We start from the raw sequence: 23,217 nt of genomic DNA, 5'->3' as shown, positions 1-23,217 counted from the left end.
GGTGGCCAAGATTTACGATTCACCAGATATGCCGGAAAATGAAGCGTCTTACGCGATTGCTGGAGGAGGAATTACCGATGTTGTCTTCTAAATGACCGGCAGGATCGATGCAGTGATAATGATTTGCTTTATTCTCAAATAAAAAACGTCCTATTTTACTGAGCTTTCTTTTCGGCCTTTTTAAAGTTTCCACGAAGATATTTTTTGCGCTGAACAAGCATGTGCGAGAATAAGAGCGGGAAACCTATATGCATTGGAATGGATCAGTTGAAAAACTCGATGACAAAAACAAACGCTTTTTTTTTCTCTTTTTTACCTGGAATGTAAACAAAGGTGGCAATGACCAAAGCAAGGAAATAAGCTTCATGGAACTGACGCGCGTAAGGCAAGGCTTTGTAGACCATCATGATCTCGGAAGAGACACCCGCGGGATAGAGGACGAGGAAAAAGGTGTAACGAGCCCACGAGATGATGGCCGGAACCGAAGAAGCCAAATGGAAAGTGTAGTAAGCGTATCGGACACACTCAGCAATGGACCATGCCGTGACCATGGTGGTAAATGACCAATGGGTGTGAATGGCAGGGAACATGTAATTGACGCCCCACACTAAGAACAAACGGGAAATCACTTGCAATGTTGTCGTCAACAATGGAGCTCTGACCCAACCTAGAAAACAACAAAATCAACCACTCAGTTTTTTCGACCGCAATCGTCTACGGGGATATCGCCGAGCGCGCTTACCGAGAGCAGCGTGAATGACCTATATGGACAATTTTAAAGGAGACGTGCGCAATGAGTGAGTGTGATGCGTTTTGGGTAAATATTCCCGGGGTGCTTACCTCAAAGATGGCGGCGGTTTGGACAACGGAAAGCCAAGGCCATACAACATCAAAGACGGAAGCAAAGTTGCCGCCGGAAATGACGAGTTGCGAGACGGTCAAGAAGAGGATCCAGAACCAACCGAGAAAGGAGACCTGGTTGTAAGAAAGAAGGTACCATTGCACCAAGGTCTTGGGGCCTGCAGGAGAAGGAATATCGGCGGCAGAGCCCGAAGGCGCGGAAGAGGCTTGTCATTGATTAATCATTGTATCCATGCAGATACACCGCGACGAAATAGTCTACCTTTACCCATGACAAATCGATTAACGATAAAAACCGGAAAATGCAAGGGAAAAATGAATGCAGCCAGACATTACTCCGAAAAAAATCTGCCAGTGTTCCCCATCAGGGACTGTTTTTCCACCGGAAATCACAGGCCTTCGTCCCCCCCCCCCCTCCCCAATTGAACTCAGATGTTGGGACACCAACTGGAGATGGGCGGCTCCTGTCTGTAGTTACTCGATTAGGCAACGCTGAAGAAAGTAAAAAAGATGGAAATCGAGCCATGCATTCATGAATCGGGTCCTGATAGGGCTCGGTTCACTTTGAATTTTTTTGGGAATGATTTCATCAAGGGTGGTGCGAAGGTTCTCTTCCCCCACAAGCAGGGATAAAGGGCTTCCTCTGTGCGCCGTATGGAGTTGTGTGGAGATATGTGTAACCATGACAGGTGGGAAAACTGACTCCTTGTTCTTTTCTTATCAGATGGAAACGTCTTGACAGACAGACAGACAGACAGACAGATTTCGGTTTGCCAAGTTCATGACAGAACCGAGAAGCGACAATTGCATTCAACAAACTTGATGAGGCGTGTGACTAACACATAGCTTATTTGGCTTGATGGTGAAGACGACGCAGATAAACATCGAAAAAGACGCATTCAATAACCCGAAATAGAAAAGATCAGATAGCAGAAAATTTGCCTTATATAAGAACGGAAAATTTCAGGTCCTTTCATCGGGATCCATCTTCTTTTTTTTTCCAGTTTCTTTAATTGAACGTCGCATTTTCTTTTTTCCTCATTTCTCTTGCTTAATTACTCTGGAGTAATTTGATCCCCTTCCTTTTTTCAGCATGACTTTCGATGGTTCTTCCGTCAGTGAGACGTCTCCCCTTCTACCCAATGCCACCACATCCGTTCCTGTCTGCTCTCAAGGAGGACGGTGCTGTGCCGTTATCGCCACCTCCTCCTCCGAATCGAAACTTCCCACTTGCTGCTCAACGGCATCCCCGTCATTAGGTCAACCTGGCAATGACGACGATTACTGCCATCTTGCTGATCAGCCATGGAAATATAAAGCCGTGGCGCTAACATGCGCTCTGTTACTAGCAGGTACGGAATTGATCGTAGCTGACCTCGTAATGGGTCTTACAAGAGTGAAAAGCTGACCATCATCACCCTACTTACCGTCATCCGTCAGTCGGTAGTCATTTTGCGGCACATACATTGGGGGCCATGAAGCCAATCATTAAACAGGTGATGATCTACACATGATGAACGATAACCGAGACCACCACTTTCTGCCTGCTTTTAGGAGTTTTTTTTTTTTATTACCAAAAGGTAAATGCTCATCCTATATTTATTTCTATTAGCATTTCGGTATCAGCAATTCACAATATGGCGTACTACAATCCACTGTATCCATTGTCAATACGGTGCTGCCTTTTGCCAACGGGATCTTGATCGACGCATTTGGCACCATTCCAGGGTCCATTTTTACCACCCTATTGATCACTTCCGGAAATGTCCTGGTAGCCTTGTCCACCCACTCCAGCAGTTTATCCATGATGATCCTCGGTCGGGTTCTCTACGGTATCGGCAGTGGGGCAGTCGTCATTGTCCAAGAAACCATTCTGAGTCAATGGTTCAAAGGTCGTCACCTCGCTTCCGTCGTCGCTCTCATGCTTACCGTCAGCCGTTTGGTAAGTTCACCGGATAATGCTTTTCATTTTCTATTGGAAATTTAAAGCGTTGCTTCTTAACATCGTCATCTTCTTTCTTTCATGCATGATCACAGTCTTCGTTTCTTGCCCAAGCGACGGTGGTGTTCATTGCCAAATGGACAGGCTGGTATGGCTATGCCTTTTGGGTAATGTATTGTCGCACGAACATTGGTGAAAAAAAATGAAAAAAGGAAATAAGGGGGTCATCGGCTGACGGATGATGTTAGTTCTCGGCATTGCTGTGCGTCTTTTCATTGGTGGTCAATCTTGTTTACATTGCCTTGTTGCGCAAAGTATCGACAAATTCATATGCCTGTCAGGCACAAATCAACGTCATCAAGAGAAAGAAATCATTCCAATGGTCCAAACTTATGTACCTGCCTCACTCCTTTTGGCTTATTGTTGCCATGGAATTCCTCCTTGGCGGTGGTTGGGGTTGCTTCTTGCACATCAATAGGTAAAAAACGCCTCTGGGCCCCAACAATAACAAATGAAAAACAAAAAACTTAAATCTGCCGCCTAACGTTGGACAAACACCATACTAACCCTGGTTTTACCAGTGAATTTGTAAAGGTTCGATTCGGGTACGACGATGCTCATGCAGCAGCTACGGCCAGTGTTGCACAGCTCTTGCCAGTCTTCCTGATGCCCGTATTGGGTGTGTGTCTTGACCGTTACGGCAAACGAACATGGATGAGTAAGTTTTTCTCTGTCTCGATTATGTTTGCAAGACTCTGTGTGTGCTGACGGGGGGGTTTTCCTTTGTGCAGTGATTATCAGTGGTGTCAGTTTCCTGTTGTCCATGATTTTATTAGGTTATACGTCACTATCACCCATTATTGGCATGTTATGTTTCAGTGCAAGTTTGTCGTTGGGTCCGGTCGGGTTGGTGTCTTCGGTTCCCGTCATTCTTCCGCTGTCCCTCGTTGGCACTAGCATGGGATTGATTAAATCCGGGACGAATATTGGCGCATCTTTGTTTGATATGGCCACGGGATTCATCCAGGACGCGGATCGGCATAAAGGCTACAGTGGCATCATCGTCTTTTTCATTGTCATTGGTGCGCTGTCGGTGATTTGCGGTATTATTCTGTGCGTCCTCGATTACACCGTGTACGATCGTATTTTGGATCGCAACGCACGTCAAGCCAGACTAGCCGATGAACAGAAAATCAATCACCCGATGGGAACCATGCGCGAGAAATTAAAAATCAACTATTTATACGCTGGTATTTACGTCGCACTAGCCGTTCTCAGTTGGATACTTTTCGTTCGATTCGTCTTTCTTTCCTAACCTGCCACAGAATTCCCTTTTTACCCTGCTCTTTTCTATTACCCATTCATACAAGATATATGTAACCTATATTCCCTTACCCTACCCCCTTTTTTCTTCTGTTACTTGCTATATTTGTTAAATAACAGTCGTCATAATTTTTCACTGGTGAATTGGCAGGAATTTTCAAATGAACATCTGATGTGGAAGAGCGCCACGCGTCACGGGTTTAACCAGTGACGGTAGGGCATGCATGTGTGTATATTGTAACACATAGTCCAACAACTAGTCATAACAAGGTATTACATAATTGTCTGATCTCGTGCCATTCCACACTTCAGCGCGCCTTTCAACCATCGTTTTGATTATTTTTGACGTCGTGATTTATCATTGACAAGGAAAAAACTGGTGAATTTGAATGAAAAATTTCAGAGCAATGAAGATGTGCTATTTCTTCTTTTTTTTTTTTTCCGTCAATTTATTTTTGAATGTGCAAAGAAAGAAAAAAACGAAAAACAAAGCATATCAGAAAGGTACAAAGATGTATTTAATATGAATACCGGGGAGACCTTGAAAAGCAGCAAACCAAAGAAGATCACCCTTTCAAACACTGGGAATGTAAAAAAAAAGAAGTCGGGATACAAAGGTAAAGTACGACCATTGATTTGGGAATATCGTAACAATAAGAATTTAGATGGTTTTTATCTTTCTTTTCTTCCTCTCAACTTGATACGGAACGGACTTATTTCTTGATCATTCCCCTCCGTGCCTTGTCATCAATAGGTGATTGATCGGGTCTGGATAACGAGGTGGCGCCAGGGGCGGGACCGGGACCGGAAGAATTGGGCCAGTAACCTGAAGGGGGTTGCTGATGTTGCATGTAATGATGAGGTGGAGCTTGTTGGTTACCATAGAAAGGTGGTTGAGGCATCTGACCGTAAGATTGAGGGGCCTGAGATGGACCTTGGGCAGAGGGTTGCGGTGGCTGTTGGTATTGAGCCGCAGCGGCGGCCGCGGCAGCCGTATTCATGTAACCGGGATGGTATCCATTGTTGCCGACAGGAAGCGTGCCTGGAGGACCGGCTTGCGTGTAAGGCTGTGGTGGGTAGCCTGGAGCACTCGAAGGCGGAACACCAAAACCGCTAGGTCCAGCTGCGGAGGGGGCCGTTTGAGGATCGACCTATATACGCGTAGCGGCCAATCAATTTTTTGTGCTCTTTTTTTTTGTGGGTTTCACTCTCGCCCGAGCGCGCGTCCGAAAACTTGGACTCGACAAAAAAAATTACCTTTTTATCATCATACATAGGCTTCTTGTCGGTATCTACTCGAGGTGAGGCATTGGTATTATAAGGCGTATCGCCAGCCTGTGTATGAGGAATAAATTAATTACACGAACCAAAACAAAACCCGTATATAACTCATAAGGGAACTTACCGAAGAGGATTCTCCTTGTATGGGATCGGGAGCATTCAGACACGCTTGGATCAGATTTTTACCTTCGGGTTTGGTAACAATTGGTTGAAGTTTGACAGTGGTAAAAGTATACACCAGACCGGTTTCTGACACCACCAACAATAACACTTGTGTACCCGTTAATGTGCTTAATTCATATGCCTAATACGTAGAAAAAGGAAACCAAAAAAAAAAAAAAAAAAAAAAAAATTCATGTCAAAAAGGGAACCAATTCATGTCAATTTTGGTAACGTTTTGAACGATATTTTTTCTTTTTCTTTTTTTCTCGCGAAAAAAAAGGGCGATTGAAAACTCACCTTCTTCATGATGCCTGCTTTACGCTTGGAAAAGGTAATGTGTCTGCGGTTTTTATCCTCAATATACTCAATCTTGATTTTGCGTCTGCCTGAACGTCTGGCTGGCTTTTCACTGTCAGAATCCGCGCCCGAGTCGTTGTCATCGTCCACAATTTTGGTTTTGGACTTTTTAGGGGAGGGTTCTTGAGGATTGGGAGGGTCCAGTCTGGACGGACCAGCAGCCAGGTCTGAATTGAGTTGAGCTGGATTCATCTCTTTTTTGAGGATAAGGTACAGAGGGATTTCCAATTATGAAAAAGGAGTTGCCAAATGTAGCGTGTTTTGGTCTTAACAAGGCAAGGTGGAAGAAAAAAAAAGATGAAAGCCAAGCGCGGAAGAAGAAAAACGCAGAGGCTTATGGGTGGTGTGCTGCTTTCATCCGCAGCTCAACCAATAAGAGTGATCCGTGACGTCAAATACTGCTGATTGAGATTTCTTCTCCGCTTTAAGCTGAACTCCAACCAAAAAGAAAAAAATATGAGGGGCGGTTTTCAGTCTGGAGAAAAAAAGAGGAACCCTTAGCATTGCAACAATGAATGAAAAAAAAACGTGTCATCATGTAACTTTGGGGATTTGCGTTTGGGTAGGTGAAGGTGTAGCCGTCTCATTTGTGATATTCCTACATGGTTCGCGTTATCCTCCAATTTCCTTCTTTGCTTTGATTGGCTGGACCGTGTCACACATGATAACCGTTACAGAAAAATTTTTCCCCCAACTCACCCTGCATCAGGGCCATCACTTTTCTCATCTATGGCCTGTAGATGTAAAAAGTACCACAAAACAGAACACCATCGTATTGTGTTTAAAAAGAGAGCGGTACTCTATACACAGAAATCGAAAATATCCGGATTTCTGGCGTTCAATCACTATGATCCCAATAGATAGACCAACGTCGTGTAACTGGAGCAATATCTTAAAATAGCAACCATCATAGATCTGAACGTGGTCTTGATAACGATAGAAACCCACCCTTCCTACTTTTTTTTACCATGAAAAAGCAGATTCCCAACTACAAATCTTGTAAATATACTCTCTGTATTTTCAAGTTTGGTCTGTGAACCGACTGTCTGTCTTTGATAAAGTTACTTCACACGAGATTATTATTTTTAAAAGCGGCAAGTCTTTCGGAAATTACAAGGTACTAAAAAAATATAGAGCGAGACCGAGGCGAAGTATTTTCGGTCCGGGAAGACTGCACGGAGCGATAGAAATCAAAGTCGTGTGCCCCCGGAAAGAAAAGTCAGAGGTTGACAAAAATAAATAAGACGGTTTGATCAGAAATCAATTCGGTTAATGACAAAATTAAAGGTCATTTCATGGATATAAAAGTTGTCGCGCAAAAAAGCATGGAAAGCCAGTGCTAAAAAAGAAGCACAACGCCTCCTTGAGGTCAAACCTCCTTCTCTTTCACCATACTACCAAATTATGGACAGTCAATTTTTTTTATAATGGACGCGATAAGGCCGCGGTCATGTTGTTGAGGAAGAAATGTACACCCTTCAAACAATCCACTGGTTATCTACACACTCTTCATGGTGTGCACAGCCATGAACCTGTTGCTGTGCCTGCGGAGCAAGTACAAATTAAGGATGTCCACCTGAAAGAAATAGTTACAAAACCGAGATTACATAGTTTATACGGACCAAGACACAGTAGTTAACCACGCTGTATGTATTATTTAGGTCCAATTCCTTTTTTTGTTCCATTTCCTCAAGTTCAACTGTTTTTTCCCTCAATGTCGTCTTCAACCATCTTCTGTGCTTCGTGTGGCCTGCCGCGCCATGCACGATCAACCAATCGCAGCTGTCCCAACAAAATGAGCCGTGTGGAGAAAAGCGTTTTCACCTCATTAGCCACCTCCTGTCGCACGCTCGGCAAGCGGTCGAAGCATTACCGTCATGCAATGGTATAGCTACCGTCTAATGGTGCAATAACATCTGCACTTGTACCTGCCGATATGTACGCAAAAATGGAGCAGAACCGACTCACGTATTTGCAGATAAACCGGACAAATCTGCGCAAGGAATTGTACCGAGGTATCGTAGATGTGGTGGAACTCGGCGACAATGACCTCCAAAACGTCGGCCAAAGAGTGATATTGCCTTCGATTTTCATTGGCAGCTCGAGGCACATGCGCCAACTTTACCATGATGCGATGAACATCGTACGTCGATGCTGACAGCCCGACCTTTTTATCACTTTCACATGTAATCCTCAGTGAAAGGTAGTTCAGGACGAGCTGACTTCACCTCAAACAGCTGTTGATCGGCCCACCCTTTGCGCTCGAGTTTTCAACATGAAACGTAAACCTCTCATGATAAGTTTAAGAAAGAAGCACGTTTTGGGCAGAGTCGTTACCCATGTACACACGATGGAGTTTCAGAAACGAGGCTTATCGCATCTTCATTTGCTTTTGGTGCTGCATCCGGACGACTAGCCGAGAACACTGAACGATGATGATTGCATCGTGTCAGCTGGACTTCCAGACAGAGAGATGGCCCGTGAGGAACAATGCATTCGAGGTCTCCGTGCATGGAAAGCGGCCCCTGTAAGCGCTACCCGCTTTCCTTCAACGAAGCCTCTATCCAGGATCGCAGAAGTTATCCTCTATACCGCCCTCTATACTATCGCCGGAATAATGGTGATTTCGTTCTCGAAAACGATGTCCAGCTGGACAACAGATGGGTCCGTGCCGCATAATAGATATCTATGTGCGGCCCACATCAATGTTGAAATTTGGACTTCCTTGGAAAGGTCAATACCTGTTCAAGTACGTCTATAAGGTCACGATCGAGTTGCAGCAGCAATGCATTGTGCCGATAACGACAGAAGCGTCCGAGAGCAAGTGGATGAAATCACACGTTTTATCGATGCCCGCTACGTGTCAGCTGCCGAGGCCGTTCAGCGGTTGCTTTCGTTCACGATGCATCGCGAGTATCCTAGCACGTATGCCTGGCTATCCGAGTAGGTTGTACAGTTCCGAAGAGACGAAAATCCGCAGACCGTTGCAGACGTTTTATCTCATATACGATATGCTTGCGCCCAACTGCTCGCCGGTGATTATCATGGACAAGAACAACAAGGCAGTACTTGTCAACACCGTGGAGATTTATGGACGCCAGCGTTCCCTTGACGTCCATCGAGAAAGCTTTGCGGGCAAGAAAGGAAAATCGGCATCCTCATCGTTACCACCTGTCACAACTAAGTACCATTACACTTGGGCAACTATCATGACTGACGATGAAGGCGATAAGTTGGTTGTGGGAATCAAGACGTTGAATGCACTGATAACATCAAATCTCCGGATCAATTCGGTCCATGAAGCAAGTATTGGGGGGATCCTCTCCCATTTCGAATTGGACGAAAATGCGGCCTTGACGGCGTCAATTTTCTTGGACACGGATTCGGTCAAGAAAGCCAGCAGCTTTGCAAGCACTCGAAATGCAAACAAGGTTGCTCGTTTTGATCTGCGTACCAACTTCTCCAACTCCGATCAAAATTTCAGTACACTTCGACGTATCTCCTTTGTCGCGCATTCAGCAGCTTGGCAAGCGATCGCAATGCATTCTTGGGAGAAGCTTAAGACAAGTAACCATCAGCAATTGCTTCATGGTTTTCTTGGGACTGGTAACAATGGTGGAAGGAACAAGGTTGATCGGTTTGATCTGCGGTATCAACTTCGCCAACTATGACTGAAGCTGGCTATTTTGGATAAAGTTGATTCTCTAAGAAATTGGATGATCAACTTTTTGGATTCTGAGGTGAAATGGCTAATTACTACAGAAAACAACAAGGCCTATAGAGTTAAAAAAAAAGAGCTAGTAGTAAATGAAGCCACTTTATGGATCAAAATTCCATTACCCTTCAACGCACCTCAAGCATCTTTGCAGATGACGTGCGGTCACAACCATATACCCATTTTCACATTATACGAAGGGCCCGACACCAGACGCGACTCAGCAGCCAAGATAGCCTCGAAACTTTTTCTCACCATTGCAGAAACTGTCCAAAGTAACACTCATCCAAAACCTTTCGTGAATTCCTTATTGACCAAGTGCCAAGATGGATAAGTGAAATCAATACTGCAACAAATCGTCGAAGGATACCACGATGAAAACGCCATCGATATCCTGGAAAATTATAACGAAAAATTGAAGTCTTTGGCGAACTTGATGTCAACAAGCCTCGTTTTAGCAAACAAATCAGTAGCAGAAAATGCAAGTCGCGTGTCATGAATGGTTATTTTACCAATCTCCAATTTTTGAATAAAATTCTTCCTCTTTTCTGCATAAATTGCTGCGTCTATATTTTACTTGTGCAGCCTTATGAAAGCGATGAAAACGTGTTCATGCTTTGCATTTGATAAAAACCAAAGGAAATACCCAGTAAAGAATCAGTTGACCCATAACTAGCGTTGATGTACCGAGTGAAAATTCTGCACATGGAAAAAACATTGTTTATGGTGCCTCTGGGCCATCTTTGGATGATACATGGTAACGTAGTGTTTATTTAGTTCAGTCATAAGGGAGTCAATGAATAGATTATATCTATATAGCTTTGTACGTATTTCAGGTAAGCAAGCTCAAAGAATCCCACAATGAAGTTTATTGCGAGTGAGTAGATGCTTACAAAAATGTGAGGTGATTGATGGATTTTTTGGTGCAATAGGGCAAAGGGGAAAAATTATTGGCCGAACATCCGAATGTGACATCATATTTCAAGCGGATCCAGCGAACCTTTTTTTTCTCGTGGTTGCGGGGATAGCTTCGTTGCGCTTAAAATACAAAAAAACCCTCCCGCCATTCTCGCGTGCTTTTTTTTGTTTATTCGTCTTTCACTCAAGTAATATGCGTTTGACTACTCCTGCTTTGACAACTGCTCTTCGTGGCGCTGCCTCTTCCACTCGTTTTACTGCTCAGGTAACTTTGGGCGTTAAAAGGCCACTGACGGGCAATGGTCACTTTTTGCTCATCCTTTTAACTTTTTTGACAGCGTCAAGGTCTCGGCAGCATTAGAACTTACGCTACCGAACCTGAAAAGAAGAAGGGCGGTAATGGTCTTTTGATGCTCACTCTTCTTGGTTTGGGTGCCGCCGGTGGTCTTTACTACAACCAGAACAAGCACACCGTCGCTCCCGTCTCGGCTGCTGCTGGTGCCGCTACCGCCGCCGCCGCTGACAAGAAGGAAGCCCAGCGTGCTTTCGACCCCAAGGAATTCAGAGCCTACAAGGTAAAAAATGAATAGTTTTAATCAATTGGATTGCGTGGGTTGGGCGTTATCCGTTTGACGGCATTTTATTCACGACCTCTTGTTGCTACAGCTCCAAACCGTCGAACCCATCAACCACAACACCAAATTGTTCCGTTTTGCTCTTCCTGAGAACACCGTGGCCGATCTTCCCGTGGCTTCTTGCGTGATCACCCGTTATCCTATTACCAAGAAGGACGGCACTCCTGGTTTCGTCATTCGTCCTTACACTCCCACTTCGGCTGGTGATGTAAGTAGATCATCCAAAAAAAAAAAAAAAAAACCGTGAGGTGTTGGATTTGTTGGCGTGCTGATGTATTCATCTTGTTTCTCTTGAACAGGCTGAGGGTTATGTCGATTTCATTGTCAAGGTCTACCCCGACGGTAAGATGAGCAAGCACATTCACGACATGAAGATTGGCGATGAATTGGAAATCAAGGGCCCTATCCCCAAGTTCAACTGGGAAAGCAGCAATGTTGAAAACGTCGGCATGATTGCCGGTAAGTAACAAACAAAAGGGTGCATGGGTCAAAAAGTATCATCATTCATTTTCAATTTTCTTTTTGCGTTTGCTTGCTTGTGTTTGTTTGTCGGTTAGGCGGTACTGGTATCACCCCTATGGTAAGTGGCATGAGAGAGAGAGAGAGAGAGAGAGAGAGAGAGAGATTTGTCAGTGATGAATAATACTAATGGCGGTGGAAAATTTTAGCTCCAAATTATCCGCAAGGTGTTTGAAAAGTCCGCCGACAGCAAGACCAAGATTACCTTGTTGTTTGCCAATCAGACCGAAGAGGATATTCTGTTGAAGAACGAATTGGATACCATTGCCAAGGAGCATCCTGAACAATTCAAGGTGGTGTATGCTGTTGAGAAGCCTTCCGAGAAATTCGATGGCGTCAAGGGCTACGTGACAAGCGATGTTATCAAGCAGCACTTGCCCTCGCCCGATACCGACAAGGCCATGATCTTTGTTTGCGGTAAGTAACATGTTGGGAAAAGATTATTCATTAGGCCTTTGTTCTAATGAAACAATCTTTACTTTCTTGGACAGGTCCTGACCCCATGTTGGCTGCCTTCGCTGGTCCCAAGAACAAGGACAAGTCTCAGGGCGAAGTCAGTGGTATCTTGAAGGAGTAAGTGGAAACCCGAAAACAAAAACCAATGGATACCTATTCTTACTAAAACTCATTTTTCTTTTTCTTTAGACTCGGCTACAGCGAAAAGAATGTCTACAAGTTCTAAGTGCACTAAATTTTGACTATTTTAATTTCACGTTTTGTACAAAAAATAAACTTCACTGCTTAAAACGCACTCTAACAACATTTTAATAAGTTCTTTGGTTTTTAAATCCATATGCACTGCTTGCTTGATAGCGCGATTAATTGCTACATCATGTCAATGCCTATTCTTGGTGCACACGGTAAAATCGGTCCACTTGTAGAATTTTTAGCCAGAGTCATCCTTTTGCTGTCCCCGCGACAGGAAGGAACTTGTCTATTTTTTTTGCCATGAAGGCAGCATGACGGCATGCTCTCTTATTCATGCACCTTCTTGGACGCTGTCATTGATTCAAAACGTGGCCTGATATCTAACCAAGCGCATGGATTCGTGTATCAAGTCATCCTTCACCTTGTGACGACCGATAAAATGACATGATCTTTTGTTAACACGTTAAAGTCCCTGTAAATCATACTTGTTTTTTTGATCGTGTCTGTGACGCTGTGCTTATTACCAATGCCTTGCATGATCGACCGTGAAAGGATGATTAAGGTTGTTTCACTGGGCAATTGGGTCAAGTGTCATGGGCATTCATAGCCCAGCTTGGGATTCCGACCGTCCCCGACAGGCAGAACTTTTGCCCATCCGTTCGACGAACCCAAATTTTCCCGTGGCGTGGTTTTCGTGTCCACCCAAAACCCCGTTTATAAAGCTCATCTCGGGCCGCTTTTAGATGGGTCTTTTTTTTACATTTTTTCTTTTTCAATCAAACAAACAAACAAACCAAATTTTTAACAATCATGCTGTCTCGCATCTTTACCAGTATTCGTGACCAGTTAACTCGAAATGCGCAACGTAATGGATCGGGAAAATCCACTTTGGACAATTCCAAACTTCCTATCGAGGACTCGGACGAATTTATGAAAGCAACAACCCATGCCATCGCTATTGCCAAAGCACAATCGCATCACCCCGCCACATTGTTTGGATTATCAACCGATTTCGCCGATGATTACATGCAAAAGGACATTATTTCTTATTCTTGGAATTAAGACAAAAAAGACCTCTTCCATTCCCTTTTCCCAAGTCGCCTAGCAAAAAGTATCCAAGCATGCCGTCGGCCTTGCTCAGCCAACTCGGGTCGTCATCATCACACCATGTCATGCTGTATACCATGCTCTAGTTCCTCTTTCACTCTCTCTCCCCTCTCCTTTCTAACCATCATACCAAATCATGTCTTTTTCCATGTATATTCACCCTCTTATTTTCTTGTATATTCCTACATTTTGTCGCCTCCACTCATTGTGTATTTAGCTTGGCTTAATTTAAACCAATGACGAGCTGGTCTCATGGAACCTGTTGTCCATGTTGACCGTCTTGATTTTTGCTGTTCATACGTTGTTCTTGTTAAAATCTCACTGTACCTCCAAAATAAACTAAAGAAAAAATGATAACGACGTATTCATCTTATCGGACTGCTTCGGTCAAAGAAGGAACAATCGCATAAATGAGACCTCATACGTCATGATACAGTCTGGCTTCCATCACCATGTCGCCATGATTCAACTGGTAATAATGGATTCAACAAACCAAGAAAAAATGTGGTCTATTATCACTGTGCTTGCGTGCAAAATACGATTGATTATGCTTAAAATCAAGCAGAAATGCAATAATGTGCGTTGGAATCACTCCATGTTGACCAATTCTCTGAGCTGTGCATTTCATTTGAACATCTTTGCAATTTCGTCTACCAAATTATCATCTCTTGCAAAAAGAATCCAACATTGAATTTTTATGCGATAGATGACCGGCGTCCTCTTTTTTTTCAACCCATTCGTCTTCAGAAGAATAGCTACAGTGTACTTTGTCAAGGGAAACCAGGGCTGTTTATGTACGTGTGGTATATTTCGCAGCATTCAAAGGCTCAGGGTCCTTTCATCTTGCAATGCTGTGATTATTGAGCTCTGTTTAAGTATCTTTCAAAACTGAATGCACACAATCTTTAGATCCATGGGCCACATCCAAGTGAGCATGACCTTTTTCTTATTTTTTGACAGAGGAATGGAAGATGCAGTGGTGATGACCTGTAAAGGAAGAACTGGCACAAATTAGGCACTTTTTGGTCTGACCGTGACTTTTCCCCGTTCTTAAGATGGATGGTGGACGGATTTGGAAGTGGCCATCGAGATGAACCCCTTATCTTCTCCAGGTTCATCAACAATGATTATCCAAATGAGGAAAAAACACAAAGATGAATGAGATTTCAGCTCCGCTCATCTTTTCATCGGGTTTTGATCCCGTATAAAATCAAGCATGATCAACTTCACCATTTTCTTTACTTTACAGATTCTCTTTATTTTTCATCAAGCAATACATATATCAATACATTATGGATACCAGTACTTGTGCAGTTACTAGCAATGGAATTCCCCATATTCAATGGATCTACGTACGTTTTTGACATGGTTAACCTACTTGTTGTCATTTCATTAAAACTCATTGGCCCTTTTCTTTCAAATAGCAAATCTTCGGAGATTGTGTGTATGGCTGGCAGGAATGCCTTAGTCTTCTTTTAGGCTATCTCTCCATTGTATGCTGGTTGAATGCTCAGATGCCGTAAGTATCCTCTTTTCGAGTGAACCATCAGAAAATGAAGATGCGATATACTTATCTTTTTTTTTTTTGAATCATCACAGTCAAGTTATCAAGAATTACCGATTACAGGATGCTCAATCACTCAGCTTTAGTTTCCTTACAGTATGGCTCACGGGTAAGTCAATTTGAAGGTTGAAGTGAAAAATATTTCTTTTTTCTAATATGGAGCGTGGGTGATTAGGGGATGTGGCGAATTTTATTGGTTGTCTTATTACAGGACAATTGCCTTTTCAGACATTTTTATCCATCTATTTTATCACCATCGATACCTTGCTCTGCATCCAATGGCTCTACTATGTGCGATACCCTAACAATGCACTGCGTCGCTTGCTCAATCCTCACCGCGAATTCACTACTACTACCAAAGCAAACGAAGATACACCGTTGATGACTTCGACACAAAAGAATTACAAAACGACAGCTTTGTTGATGTTTGGATTATTATCATTTGGTGTGACCACATCCAGTCCAAGCTTGACAACGGCCGCCATGGCTTCAACAACGGTAACAACTACCGCCACCACTTGGATGGTTGATAAAATCTGGATCGGTCGTTTCAGTGCTTGGTTGTGTACATTTTTGTACTTGACTTCGCGATTGCCTCAAATCGTTCAAAATTTTCGTCGTCGATCCGTTAACGGTCTTTCCATGGCCTTGTTTTTCTTTGCCGCCATGGGCAACCTTACCTATACCCTCAGCATTTTCACGAATCCCCATGCCACGCGCGCCTCATTGATTGAAGCCGTCCCATATATTCTCGGCAGCGCCGGTACATTGATGTTTGACGCTTCCATTTTCATCCAATACCACATGTACAATCAGCGACCGCAGCCAACGCATGAAATCAAGATTCAAGCCGAACTAGCCTAAAGAAAAGGTTTATGACCGGACGACTTTTTTTCCCTCTTGGCTCTTGACCCTTTCTAACTGACTCTCATGATTCGGTTTCTTTGTACATTCTCCTACTTACCACGCTTTATCCGTTTGTATTTAAAATCATTTTCTCGTCATGACCCTTTTTTTTCATCTGCATATTCGTTCCGTTCATTGAACCCTCCTCCTTTCCCGCGCCCCAACCCCCTTTGTTTATCATCATCTAGACAAACAATAAAAAGAAAGAAGTCGATAAACGTTCTAAACAAAAAACAAAAAAAAAAGTTTGACTGCATGAACGCTGTCAAGTGGATGAAACGGTGCCTGAATTGGTGGGCTTGATAAATGGAATGACTGGATGATTCAAGTTCTATCAATTAGGGACTGATAAATGGATAAAGATGGCGATGGTTTCAACAATGAACGGAATGCGCGGGAGATCCTCCTCGGGAAAAATAAGAAAAAATGACGGCCATTTTGACGGCCGTGAGAAAACGAGGCAACAAACAAATGGACCGGAGTTGACTTGATGGGTTTTCTTTCTCCCCGCATTAGTGGGTTCGGAATCCATGAACTTTGATTCAATCAAAGGCAAGTCGCCGTTGACCCCAAAATATCAACCTTGTGTCCATCGTTGCATGGCCACACAGTCACTTTTTTTTATTTTTGACTTCCAGATACACTTTTTTTTTTCTCACGGTGGAACCGCCAAGGGCCATTTGACTCGATTTGGACTGCCGCCGGGTTTTTTCCGCTATTGTTTTATAAAAAGAGCCTACGAGAAACCATGATTTTGACACCTCTGTTCAGACGCTGTCTCTTCCAACGTCCCATTGTCCGTCTTCCACGCATCATGGCCTTTTCTACTGTTGCCGATCCCTATGGTGCACGATTGACCGCCTATGATTTGACCAGTGATACCGCCACCGCTCCCACCGATACCATGTTTGATATCATGAAAGCCGCTTCGCGTGGAGATGATGTATTCAACGTAAGTCCCACTCTCCTCCAAATTGAAGGACCAAGATCAGCAGCATCACCTAACCATTTTGATGACGGGCCTGTAGATGGATCATGATATTCATCAATTGGAAGCTTATATGGCCAAGTTGCTCGGTCAGGAAGCCGCGTTATTCTGTGTCAGCGGCTGCATGACCAATCAGCTCGGTTTACGATGTTTGTTGACTCAACCACCTCACTCGGTGCTTTGCGACGCACGATCCCACGTCTTTTTATACGAATGTGGTGGTATCGCTTACCATTCCCAAGCCAATGTGGCCCCCGTGCAGCCGGCCAATGGCATCCATTTAACCGTCGACGATGTCAAAGCCGGCGTGGTTACCGACGACTTGTGTGGAGCACTGACCCGAGGTAAGAAAATAAAAAAGAACTGTGTGATTAGTAAGCGAGTAAGATGAACATGATGGTTAACTTGACGACTTTTTAATGATCCTTCCAGTGATTTCACTGGAAAATACATTGAATGGCACTGTCATGCCATTGGAGGCCATGCAACAAATCAGCGCCTTTGCACGCGAGCAAGGATACAAGATGCATCTAGATGGCGCGCGATTGTGGAACGCTAGTCAAGCAACCGGTGTTGCCATGCACGAATACGGTCGTTTGTTTGATACGGTGTCGGTATGTTTGTCCAAGGGCGTTGGTGCTCCGATCGGGTCCATTTTGGCCGGATCCCAAGCAACCATCACCCGGGCACGTCACATTCGCAAACTGATGGGAGGAGGATGGCGTCAGGCTGGTTGCTTGGCAGCTGCAGCCAAGCACTGCATTGATACTGTGGTTCCTACGATGCCTGAAACTCATCGTCTGGCCGCTGATCTGGCTGCGCATCTGCAGTCGCTGGGCATGCGCCTTCTCGTACCCTGCCACACTAATATGGTGTTTTTTGACACAGCACCCACGGGGATCACCATTGAAGACCTTGCACAACCATTGGCTCAGAAGAATATAATCATCAGTTCCACACCCGGTACCACCACACGCGTCGTGCTTCACTATCAGATCACGCCACAGGCAATAGAGGATTTCAAAACCATCGCAACCCAGGTCGTCCAAACAAAAGGCAAACCTGTCAATACCATTGTCGATCCTGCCACACCTCCCATGATGGCCGATCTCAAAAGCACTTACCCATCCGCCAACAAAACCACCACAGTTCAATAAATCGTTCTTTTTTTTGTATCTTTTTTCCATTGCGTCTCTGTTTTCCTTGTAATCATCTTGTGCAAATAATAACAACAATAATAATAATAAAAACTTTGCCATTTGATCTCTTTATTTTCGCTCCGCTTTCCTTTGGACGAAACATAGCTGTTGTAGCAAGCACAAGAACTTTCTTTTTTTTTCATAGAATTAGATTGCTGCATTTGGTATATTCAAGATTCTTATCCAAACCATTTGCGCACTGCATGACCATCATGCATGCATGCATGTTATTTGTCTCACGTAGACGACAAATGTTTCTTTTTACTAATCAACCTGATGGAGACCGCGCTGCATGGATGCAAGCACCAAAAAAAAGGAGTATTAGTTACAGGTGCGCAATGGGTTCATTGTATCTATTTATTTTAAAAGACGAACATTGAAGAAAAAACGTTGGGAAACAAGGACAAATGTGTATCGTGGTTCTCCTACACTTTGTTTCCTTCTTTGTTTTTTTTCGGTTGGGTTATGGTGCATATACATGTCAAAGGTATTTTTCTTTCGGAGGGATGGCTAATTTACAGGTGGATGAATGCGGAGGCGGTCTCGTTTAGGGTTTCCGTGTCTTTCTTCTCGGTGATGGGTTGGTGGTGCGATGGTGTTCCCAAGGTGTGGACCATGGCAGGACACACATTGACTTGAGACACAGCCGTGGACGCAAGGGATTTCGATCGGAGTCGAGCAAGTGAAGATGATTTGCGTAAACGCGCATCGTGCGGCTGATGACTGTCCATGGCAAGCAAAGCGTCATGCAGCTCTTCGTTGACCAGTGTCAGTGAAGAAGAATTGGGGGTTCCCTGAGAATACGCGGTTTGAATGGATTCGGACGTCACGGAGAGGGAAGGTGTAATAAGGATGGAACCCTCATCGCCAACGCTGTGATGATGACTAATGGAAGAATCATCGGTGGCATTGGAGGAAGGCGAAGAACTGAGCGAATCAGGTGACGTGGATAATATACAGGCCATGGAAGACGAATGAGGATGATAATGGGACATGTCATGATCCACTTTGGGTATCGCAAGATGGGAACTCGGTTGATAAAGAGCTGCCGCCGTGGTGGTATGGTTGCCGTGATTCTTTCGATTAAGCAGATTCATCAACGCACGTTGATTGGGATATTCTTCCATGCCACTCGAGTGATGATGACTGGATACGGTGGTATCCGAGACGGACAGTTTCGGGTGAGCGGTCGATGGCGAGGATTGTTGCTTTTGTTGTTGTTGTTTTCGTCGTTGATCTTGTGATGTGGACGGGAGCTCTTCCGATGTCCGATGAGACGAGGACGGATTCGTGGTAGTGCTGCCTTTGGTAAACCAGCTTCGTTTGCGTACTTTGGTCGGATGCGATTTCGTCGCGGGTGCTGCGGGAGTGGTAGTAGTAGTAGTACTGGTAGTAGCAGCGAAAAGTGAGGGAGCAGATCGGGCGGTGGGCATGGAGGAGGATCGGGCCTCCTTTTTGTGACCTCCGGTGACAGAAGAGTCGTCTTCTTCTTGGCTTTGAGACTCAGGTTCTCTTTTCGGTAATGGGTCTTCGTCGGCTGACTTGCTAAAGATGCCACCGACCCCATCGGTGGGGAAAAAAGTGATATCATCCATGTTGGGAAGCACCATGGTTTCCATGATCAGTTCTTGGATTTTGGTCTCGATCGCTTTCACCACCACCGAATATCCGACCCGTTTCTCCCATACCACCGGATCGACGATCCATTCCATCTTGGGGAGTTCGTAGAATCCGTACCATAACCGATTGGTGGGCGGTTCTTTGATTTTCATGAGAAATTTGCCTTGAATCGATTTCAGCGCAATCCCCAAAACCAGATCAATCGTCAGAGGGCGCAATCGGTCCGAATATTTCCACTTGAGCACCGTTTCAATCTCGAGACGGAACCCGCCGTCATACTGCATGTTGGCTTCCACCGTTAATTCCCCAGTCGGACTCAACCCGAGCAATCGCGGTTGCGTCAAGTACGGAACTGAATGGCCCGGATCGACGGATCGTACGGTAATTTCTCCTAAAAAAGGGGGCCGCTTGGCATTGATTTTATCAATTTTGGCAATCACTTTTTTGTAAAAAGTGGATTTCACTTGATCGGTCTTGTAAACGGCAAAAAACATGCGACCGAGAATGGTATTGAACCATTGGGTTTGAAGGTGATGCTCGTCGCTGTAGACAGTGTTGATCAGCTGGTTCATTGCCACTTGATCAAACGGGAGGGTATCTTGCATATGCTTGAGTGTGGATAAAGGAGGTTCCCCGTGGGCGGCCAACTGAAGCTGACTCGCACGACGAAATGCAAAATACCAATCTTCCTTGTCGATGCAACGGTTACAGTTGATGTAATACGCCGATTCGTCCATCAGAGGTTGAGCGTCGTCAAAGTGAGGAAGCAGAACCGACGATAGTTTCTTTTCTAGCTTGATGAGATGCGGACGGGAAAACAGTTCGAAATCCTGCAATCCTGGTGGATGCATTTTCACGGTGTGATTGTTCACAATGATCACGCCTTTGCAGTCCAGCTGTTTTTCCGAGTCGTAGAGGAAAAGTGTGCTGTATTTCAGAACGGCAAAGTAAAACTGGCCATTGCGTGCGGTACTTTTGCGAGAAATGTACGATTTGACCATTTCTCCGATAGAAGCGTCCGGCAGCGAATCCTGAGGGTCTCGAGATACCCGTAACCAACCCACTTTATAAAACTGGCCGCTCGTCCAGTCAAGATCGGGCATGACGTCGTTAGCCGGTAATGGCGAAGTACAAGGATCTTGTGATCGTTTGGCACGAAGTGCATGGTATACGGCAACGATGGGTTTGGAAAAGTAGCTGCCAATGACGACAATGCACAGTAACAATGGCACCATGGTGATGCCTCCAGCAACATAGGCAACAACGAATGAAGTGGGAATGCTCATTGAAGTAGGACAAGCATATAATATTGTGTGTGCTTGATATGTTACGCCTGTAAGCGAAATTGAAGAAACTGGGCCAAAGAAGAAGAAAAAAAAGCAGAAAAACAGAAAAAATGAAGAAGAAGAACAAAAAAAGGAACGGAGAAAAATGTAAATTGAACGAAAAGAACAGAAGAACGGAAGAACCAGAAAAAAAAAGAAAGAAAGATAGGAAAGGAAAAAATAAGGGAACAAAATAGAGACAAAGAGTCACGTTGATTATAACAAAAAGACACTGCAAACTAGATACAACATAAGGAGCTTCAACCGGTTTTTTTTTCTGGCACTCTTTTTTTTTTCACTTTGTGTTATCTAACAATTTACTAGAATTTATTTTTACTTTTGGATGATTGCTTTTTTGCTCGTGATCATCGTTGCAACAGATACGGCAAATGAAAAAGGGACTGCGGTTGTACATGTTCCAGAACCATGACCGACCCTCTTACAAAATCAACGTATTCATTTTATCATTTAAAAGTTATATCATGTACGCACGGGCCGCCATGTCGTCCAGTGATCAAGTCCCAAGCTGTGTTCATGTTGCGTTAAAAAATGTAAAAAGCAGAAAAACGCATAGTTTGTGGGGGTGGGTGGGGGGAAGGTTGGCAAGATGGATGAAAGCACAACGTTTCAAGCATAAAAATTGGCACTGGCTCCCTTGTTTTTTTCCTCATCATGCAGTTACAAAAAAAAAGAGAACTGTAACGTCATAGATCCTCAAAAGGCGAAGCCCTGCATTGACACTCTCATCTCCGATTCAACCGTTCCTTGAGCCGAGAATATCTGGTTCCGACTGTCCTTTTTTCCCTTGACGTGATTCAAAGAGACCACAGTTACGCTCAAACGCACGAACGATACTTGTGAAAAGAGCTAAAGAAAAACGAAATGCGGCTTTCATGCTATGATCCCATTTCTTTTTCACCTGCAGCGATCGGCAAAAGAATTCTTCCACGTTTGGCCCGCGCCCAAATAAATACTAGATGAATTTGTACGATCCAATTTTAGGGAACGGCATCGCGAGCACAAGCCAAATGCGGATGTTGTCTTTAGGAGACGGGTCATTCCAGCCACTATCAACCCTCTTTATCAGTAAAAAAAAGCCTTGCAATCTATCGACATGACTTGATCATTTGGATATCTCTTTGGCCGGAAAGTTGTTGGTGCTGTATTATCCTTACACTCGAGCGCTTTGGACCGTGTGGTTGCAAAAACACTGTATAAAGCCAATAACGAATAACGATACAAAAAAAAGCTGGTTTAGGCAAGGCCAAAAAAGAAAAAAAAACATATGATTCAATTTGATCAATCTAAAATTAGAGCAATTGTTTCATCACCGTAATGAAAAACCTTGAAAAGCGCTTTGTTTACCAAACGAGAGGGATCAAACCAAAGTAGCACCTTTCATGTTCTCTCGGCAACCACAATTCTCAGACAGCTCAAATCTCTATTTTGCAAAGAGATGTATCGTCCACCGTAATGAAAACGACGGCACAAGTGAGTATCTGGACAGGTGAGGCGGCTCAAATCCCGTAAAAAAAACTGCTTGGCAATAAAATTGAGTTACTGGTATCCTGGTGATGACGGAAAGGTGATTTCTCACTGTGAAAAGTTTTATAAGTGTCTTCAAGAACAGTACATAATAACGCAGTCCAAACAGACATTTTGAGAATTACAAATTCGAAAAGCATCGAATTGAAGGCTTCTATTACATTACCCTGTTCCTAAGCTACTGACACCTTTTTACCTTTACCATGCACTTGCTGGGCCTCAGAGTCGGAAACGTTTTCATTGTGGAGCTTCTGATCATCGTAACATTTATATTTTGGTGTAAGCAACATTTATTGTTGTGTATAGACGTTGTGATCCAATGCAAGTTCATAGCAGTGAGGTCTGCTTTATTCCCGTAAGGTGTTTCTAGTTTTTTATCGTAGGTAATCGCATCCATCACGCGGATACTATCCGATAACATTTGCTCTTGCAAGAATAGCTGCATGACTTATGATCATTTTTAACAGTTGTTCTGCAATAACAAAAGGCAAACTTGGTCATGCTTTTGCCGTCAAGACCTCTCGAATATCAATCACCAACTTGCAATCTCTTGAGCCAAACACAATCATGCACACGTCTGTCTGATGAGAGCAAACGCAAGG

The 23,217-nt window shown here is 44.0% G+C and overlaps 9 protein-coding genes across 9 annotated transcripts; 6 read left to right on the top strand and 3 right to left on the bottom strand.

The window, feature by feature from the left end:
- Positions 1–111: 111 nt before the first annotated feature.
- On the bottom strand, positions 112–1,185 carry BYT42DRAFT_577869 (tyrosine phosphatase-like protein). The gene is made up of 5 exons (XM_051569224.1): positions 1,124–1,185; positions 841–1,067; positions 743–761; positions 317–667; positions 112–244 (listed from the first exon to the last, which is right to left on the bottom strand). Exons 1-5 carry the CDS (start codon positions 1,131–1,133, stop codon positions 156–158), a joined length of 696 nt encoding a protein of 231 aa, XP_051420877.1. The 5' UTR covers positions 1,134–1,185; the 3' UTR covers positions 112–155.
- A 662-nt stretch (positions 1,186–1,847) lies between these two features.
- BYT42DRAFT_577868 (major facilitator superfamily domain-containing protein) lies at positions 1,848–4,323 on the top strand. Its single transcript, XM_051569223.1, has 7 exons — positions 1,848–2,213; positions 2,302–2,357; positions 2,474–2,803; positions 2,899–2,970; positions 3,052–3,281; positions 3,385–3,521; positions 3,595–4,323. Exons 1-7 carry the CDS (start codon positions 1,955–1,957, stop codon positions 4,116–4,118), a joined length of 1,608 nt encoding a protein of 535 aa, XP_051420876.1. The 5' UTR covers positions 1,848–1,954; the 3' UTR covers positions 4,119–4,323.
- An 889-nt stretch (positions 4,324–5,212) lies between these two features.
- Positions 5,213–6,240, bottom strand: BYT42DRAFT_44336 (uncharacterized protein). The gene is made up of 4 exons (XM_051563488.1): positions 5,867–6,240; positions 5,532–5,711; positions 5,384–5,461; positions 5,213–5,313 (listed from the first exon to the last, which is right to left on the bottom strand). The coding sequence occupies exons 1-4, from the start codon at positions 6,116–6,118 to the stop codon at positions 5,299–5,301; spliced, it is 525 nt and encodes a 174-aa protein (XP_051420875.1). The 5' UTR covers positions 6,119–6,240; the 3' UTR covers positions 5,213–5,298.
- Positions 6,241–8,937: 2,697 nt separating this feature from the next.
- BYT42DRAFT_547802 (uncharacterized protein) lies at positions 8,938–9,597 on the top strand (the record flags this gene model as incomplete). The annotated part of the gene is made up of 1 exon (XM_051565971.1): positions 8,938–9,597. The coding sequence occupies one exon, from the start codon at positions 8,938–8,940 to the stop codon at positions 9,595–9,597; it is 660 nt and encodes a 219-aa protein (XP_051420874.1).
- A 602-nt stretch (positions 9,598–10,199) lies between these two features.
- BYT42DRAFT_577860 (uncharacterized protein) lies at positions 10,200–12,475 on the top strand. The gene is made up of 9 exons (XM_051569222.1): positions 10,200–10,477; positions 10,574–10,824; positions 10,898–11,134; positions 11,226–11,402; positions 11,494–11,653; positions 11,752–11,774; positions 11,863–12,130; positions 12,205–12,286; positions 12,359–12,475. Exons 1-9 carry the CDS (start codon positions 10,438–10,440, stop codon positions 12,393–12,395), a joined length of 1,275 nt encoding a protein of 424 aa, XP_051420873.1. The 5' UTR covers positions 10,200–10,437; the 3' UTR covers positions 12,396–12,475.
- Positions 12,476–13,128: 653 nt separating this feature from the next.
- BYT42DRAFT_577859 (uncharacterized protein) lies at positions 13,129–13,830 on the top strand. Its single transcript, XM_051569221.1, has one exon. The coding sequence runs from the start codon at positions 13,172–13,174 to the stop codon at positions 13,421–13,423; it is 252 nt and encodes an 83-aa protein (XP_051420872.1). The 5' UTR covers positions 13,129–13,171; the 3' UTR covers positions 13,424–13,830.
- Positions 13,831–14,656: 826 nt separating this feature from the next.
- Positions 14,657–16,352, top strand: BYT42DRAFT_536186 (PQ loop repeat-domain-containing protein). The gene is made up of 4 exons (XM_051565480.1): positions 14,657–14,820; positions 14,893–14,987; positions 15,068–15,141; positions 15,208–16,352. The coding sequence occupies exons 1-4, from the start codon at positions 14,761–14,763 to the stop codon at positions 15,894–15,896; spliced, it is 918 nt and encodes a 305-aa protein (XP_051420871.1). The 5' UTR covers positions 14,657–14,760; the 3' UTR covers positions 15,897–16,352.
- Positions 16,353–16,752: 400 nt separating this feature from the next.
- BYT42DRAFT_500604 (pyridoxal phosphate-dependent transferase) lies at positions 16,753–18,083 on the top strand (the record flags this gene model as incomplete). Its single annotated transcript, XM_051564716.1, has 3 exons — positions 16,753–16,890; positions 16,967–17,270; positions 17,359–18,083. The coding sequence occupies 3 exons, from the start codon at positions 16,753–16,755 to the stop codon at positions 18,081–18,083; spliced, it is 1,167 nt and encodes a 388-aa protein (XP_051420870.1).
- Positions 18,084–18,400: 317 nt separating this feature from the next.
- BYT42DRAFT_577852 (putative integral membrane protein conserved region-domain-containing protein) lies at positions 18,401–21,366 on the bottom strand. Its single transcript, XM_051569220.1, has one exon. It carries the CDS (start codon positions 21,029–21,031, stop codon positions 18,641–18,643), a length of 2,391 nt encoding a protein of 796 aa, XP_051420869.1. The 5' UTR covers positions 21,032–21,366; the 3' UTR covers positions 18,401–18,640.
- Between the last annotated feature and the right edge of the window lie 1,851 nt (positions 21,367–23,217).

Source organism: Radiomyces spectabilis (genome assembly GCF_025331425.1).
Source record: "Radiomyces spectabilis strain NRRL 2753 chromosome Unknown BYT42scaffold_10, whole genome shotgun sequence".
Classification (NCBI taxonomy): domain Eukaryota; kingdom Fungi; phylum Mucoromycota; class Mucoromycetes; order Mucorales; family Radiomycetaceae; genus Radiomyces; species Radiomyces spectabilis.
Note: the sequence above shows the minus strand (reverse complement) of the source record. Positions and strands in the feature narration are given on the sequence as shown.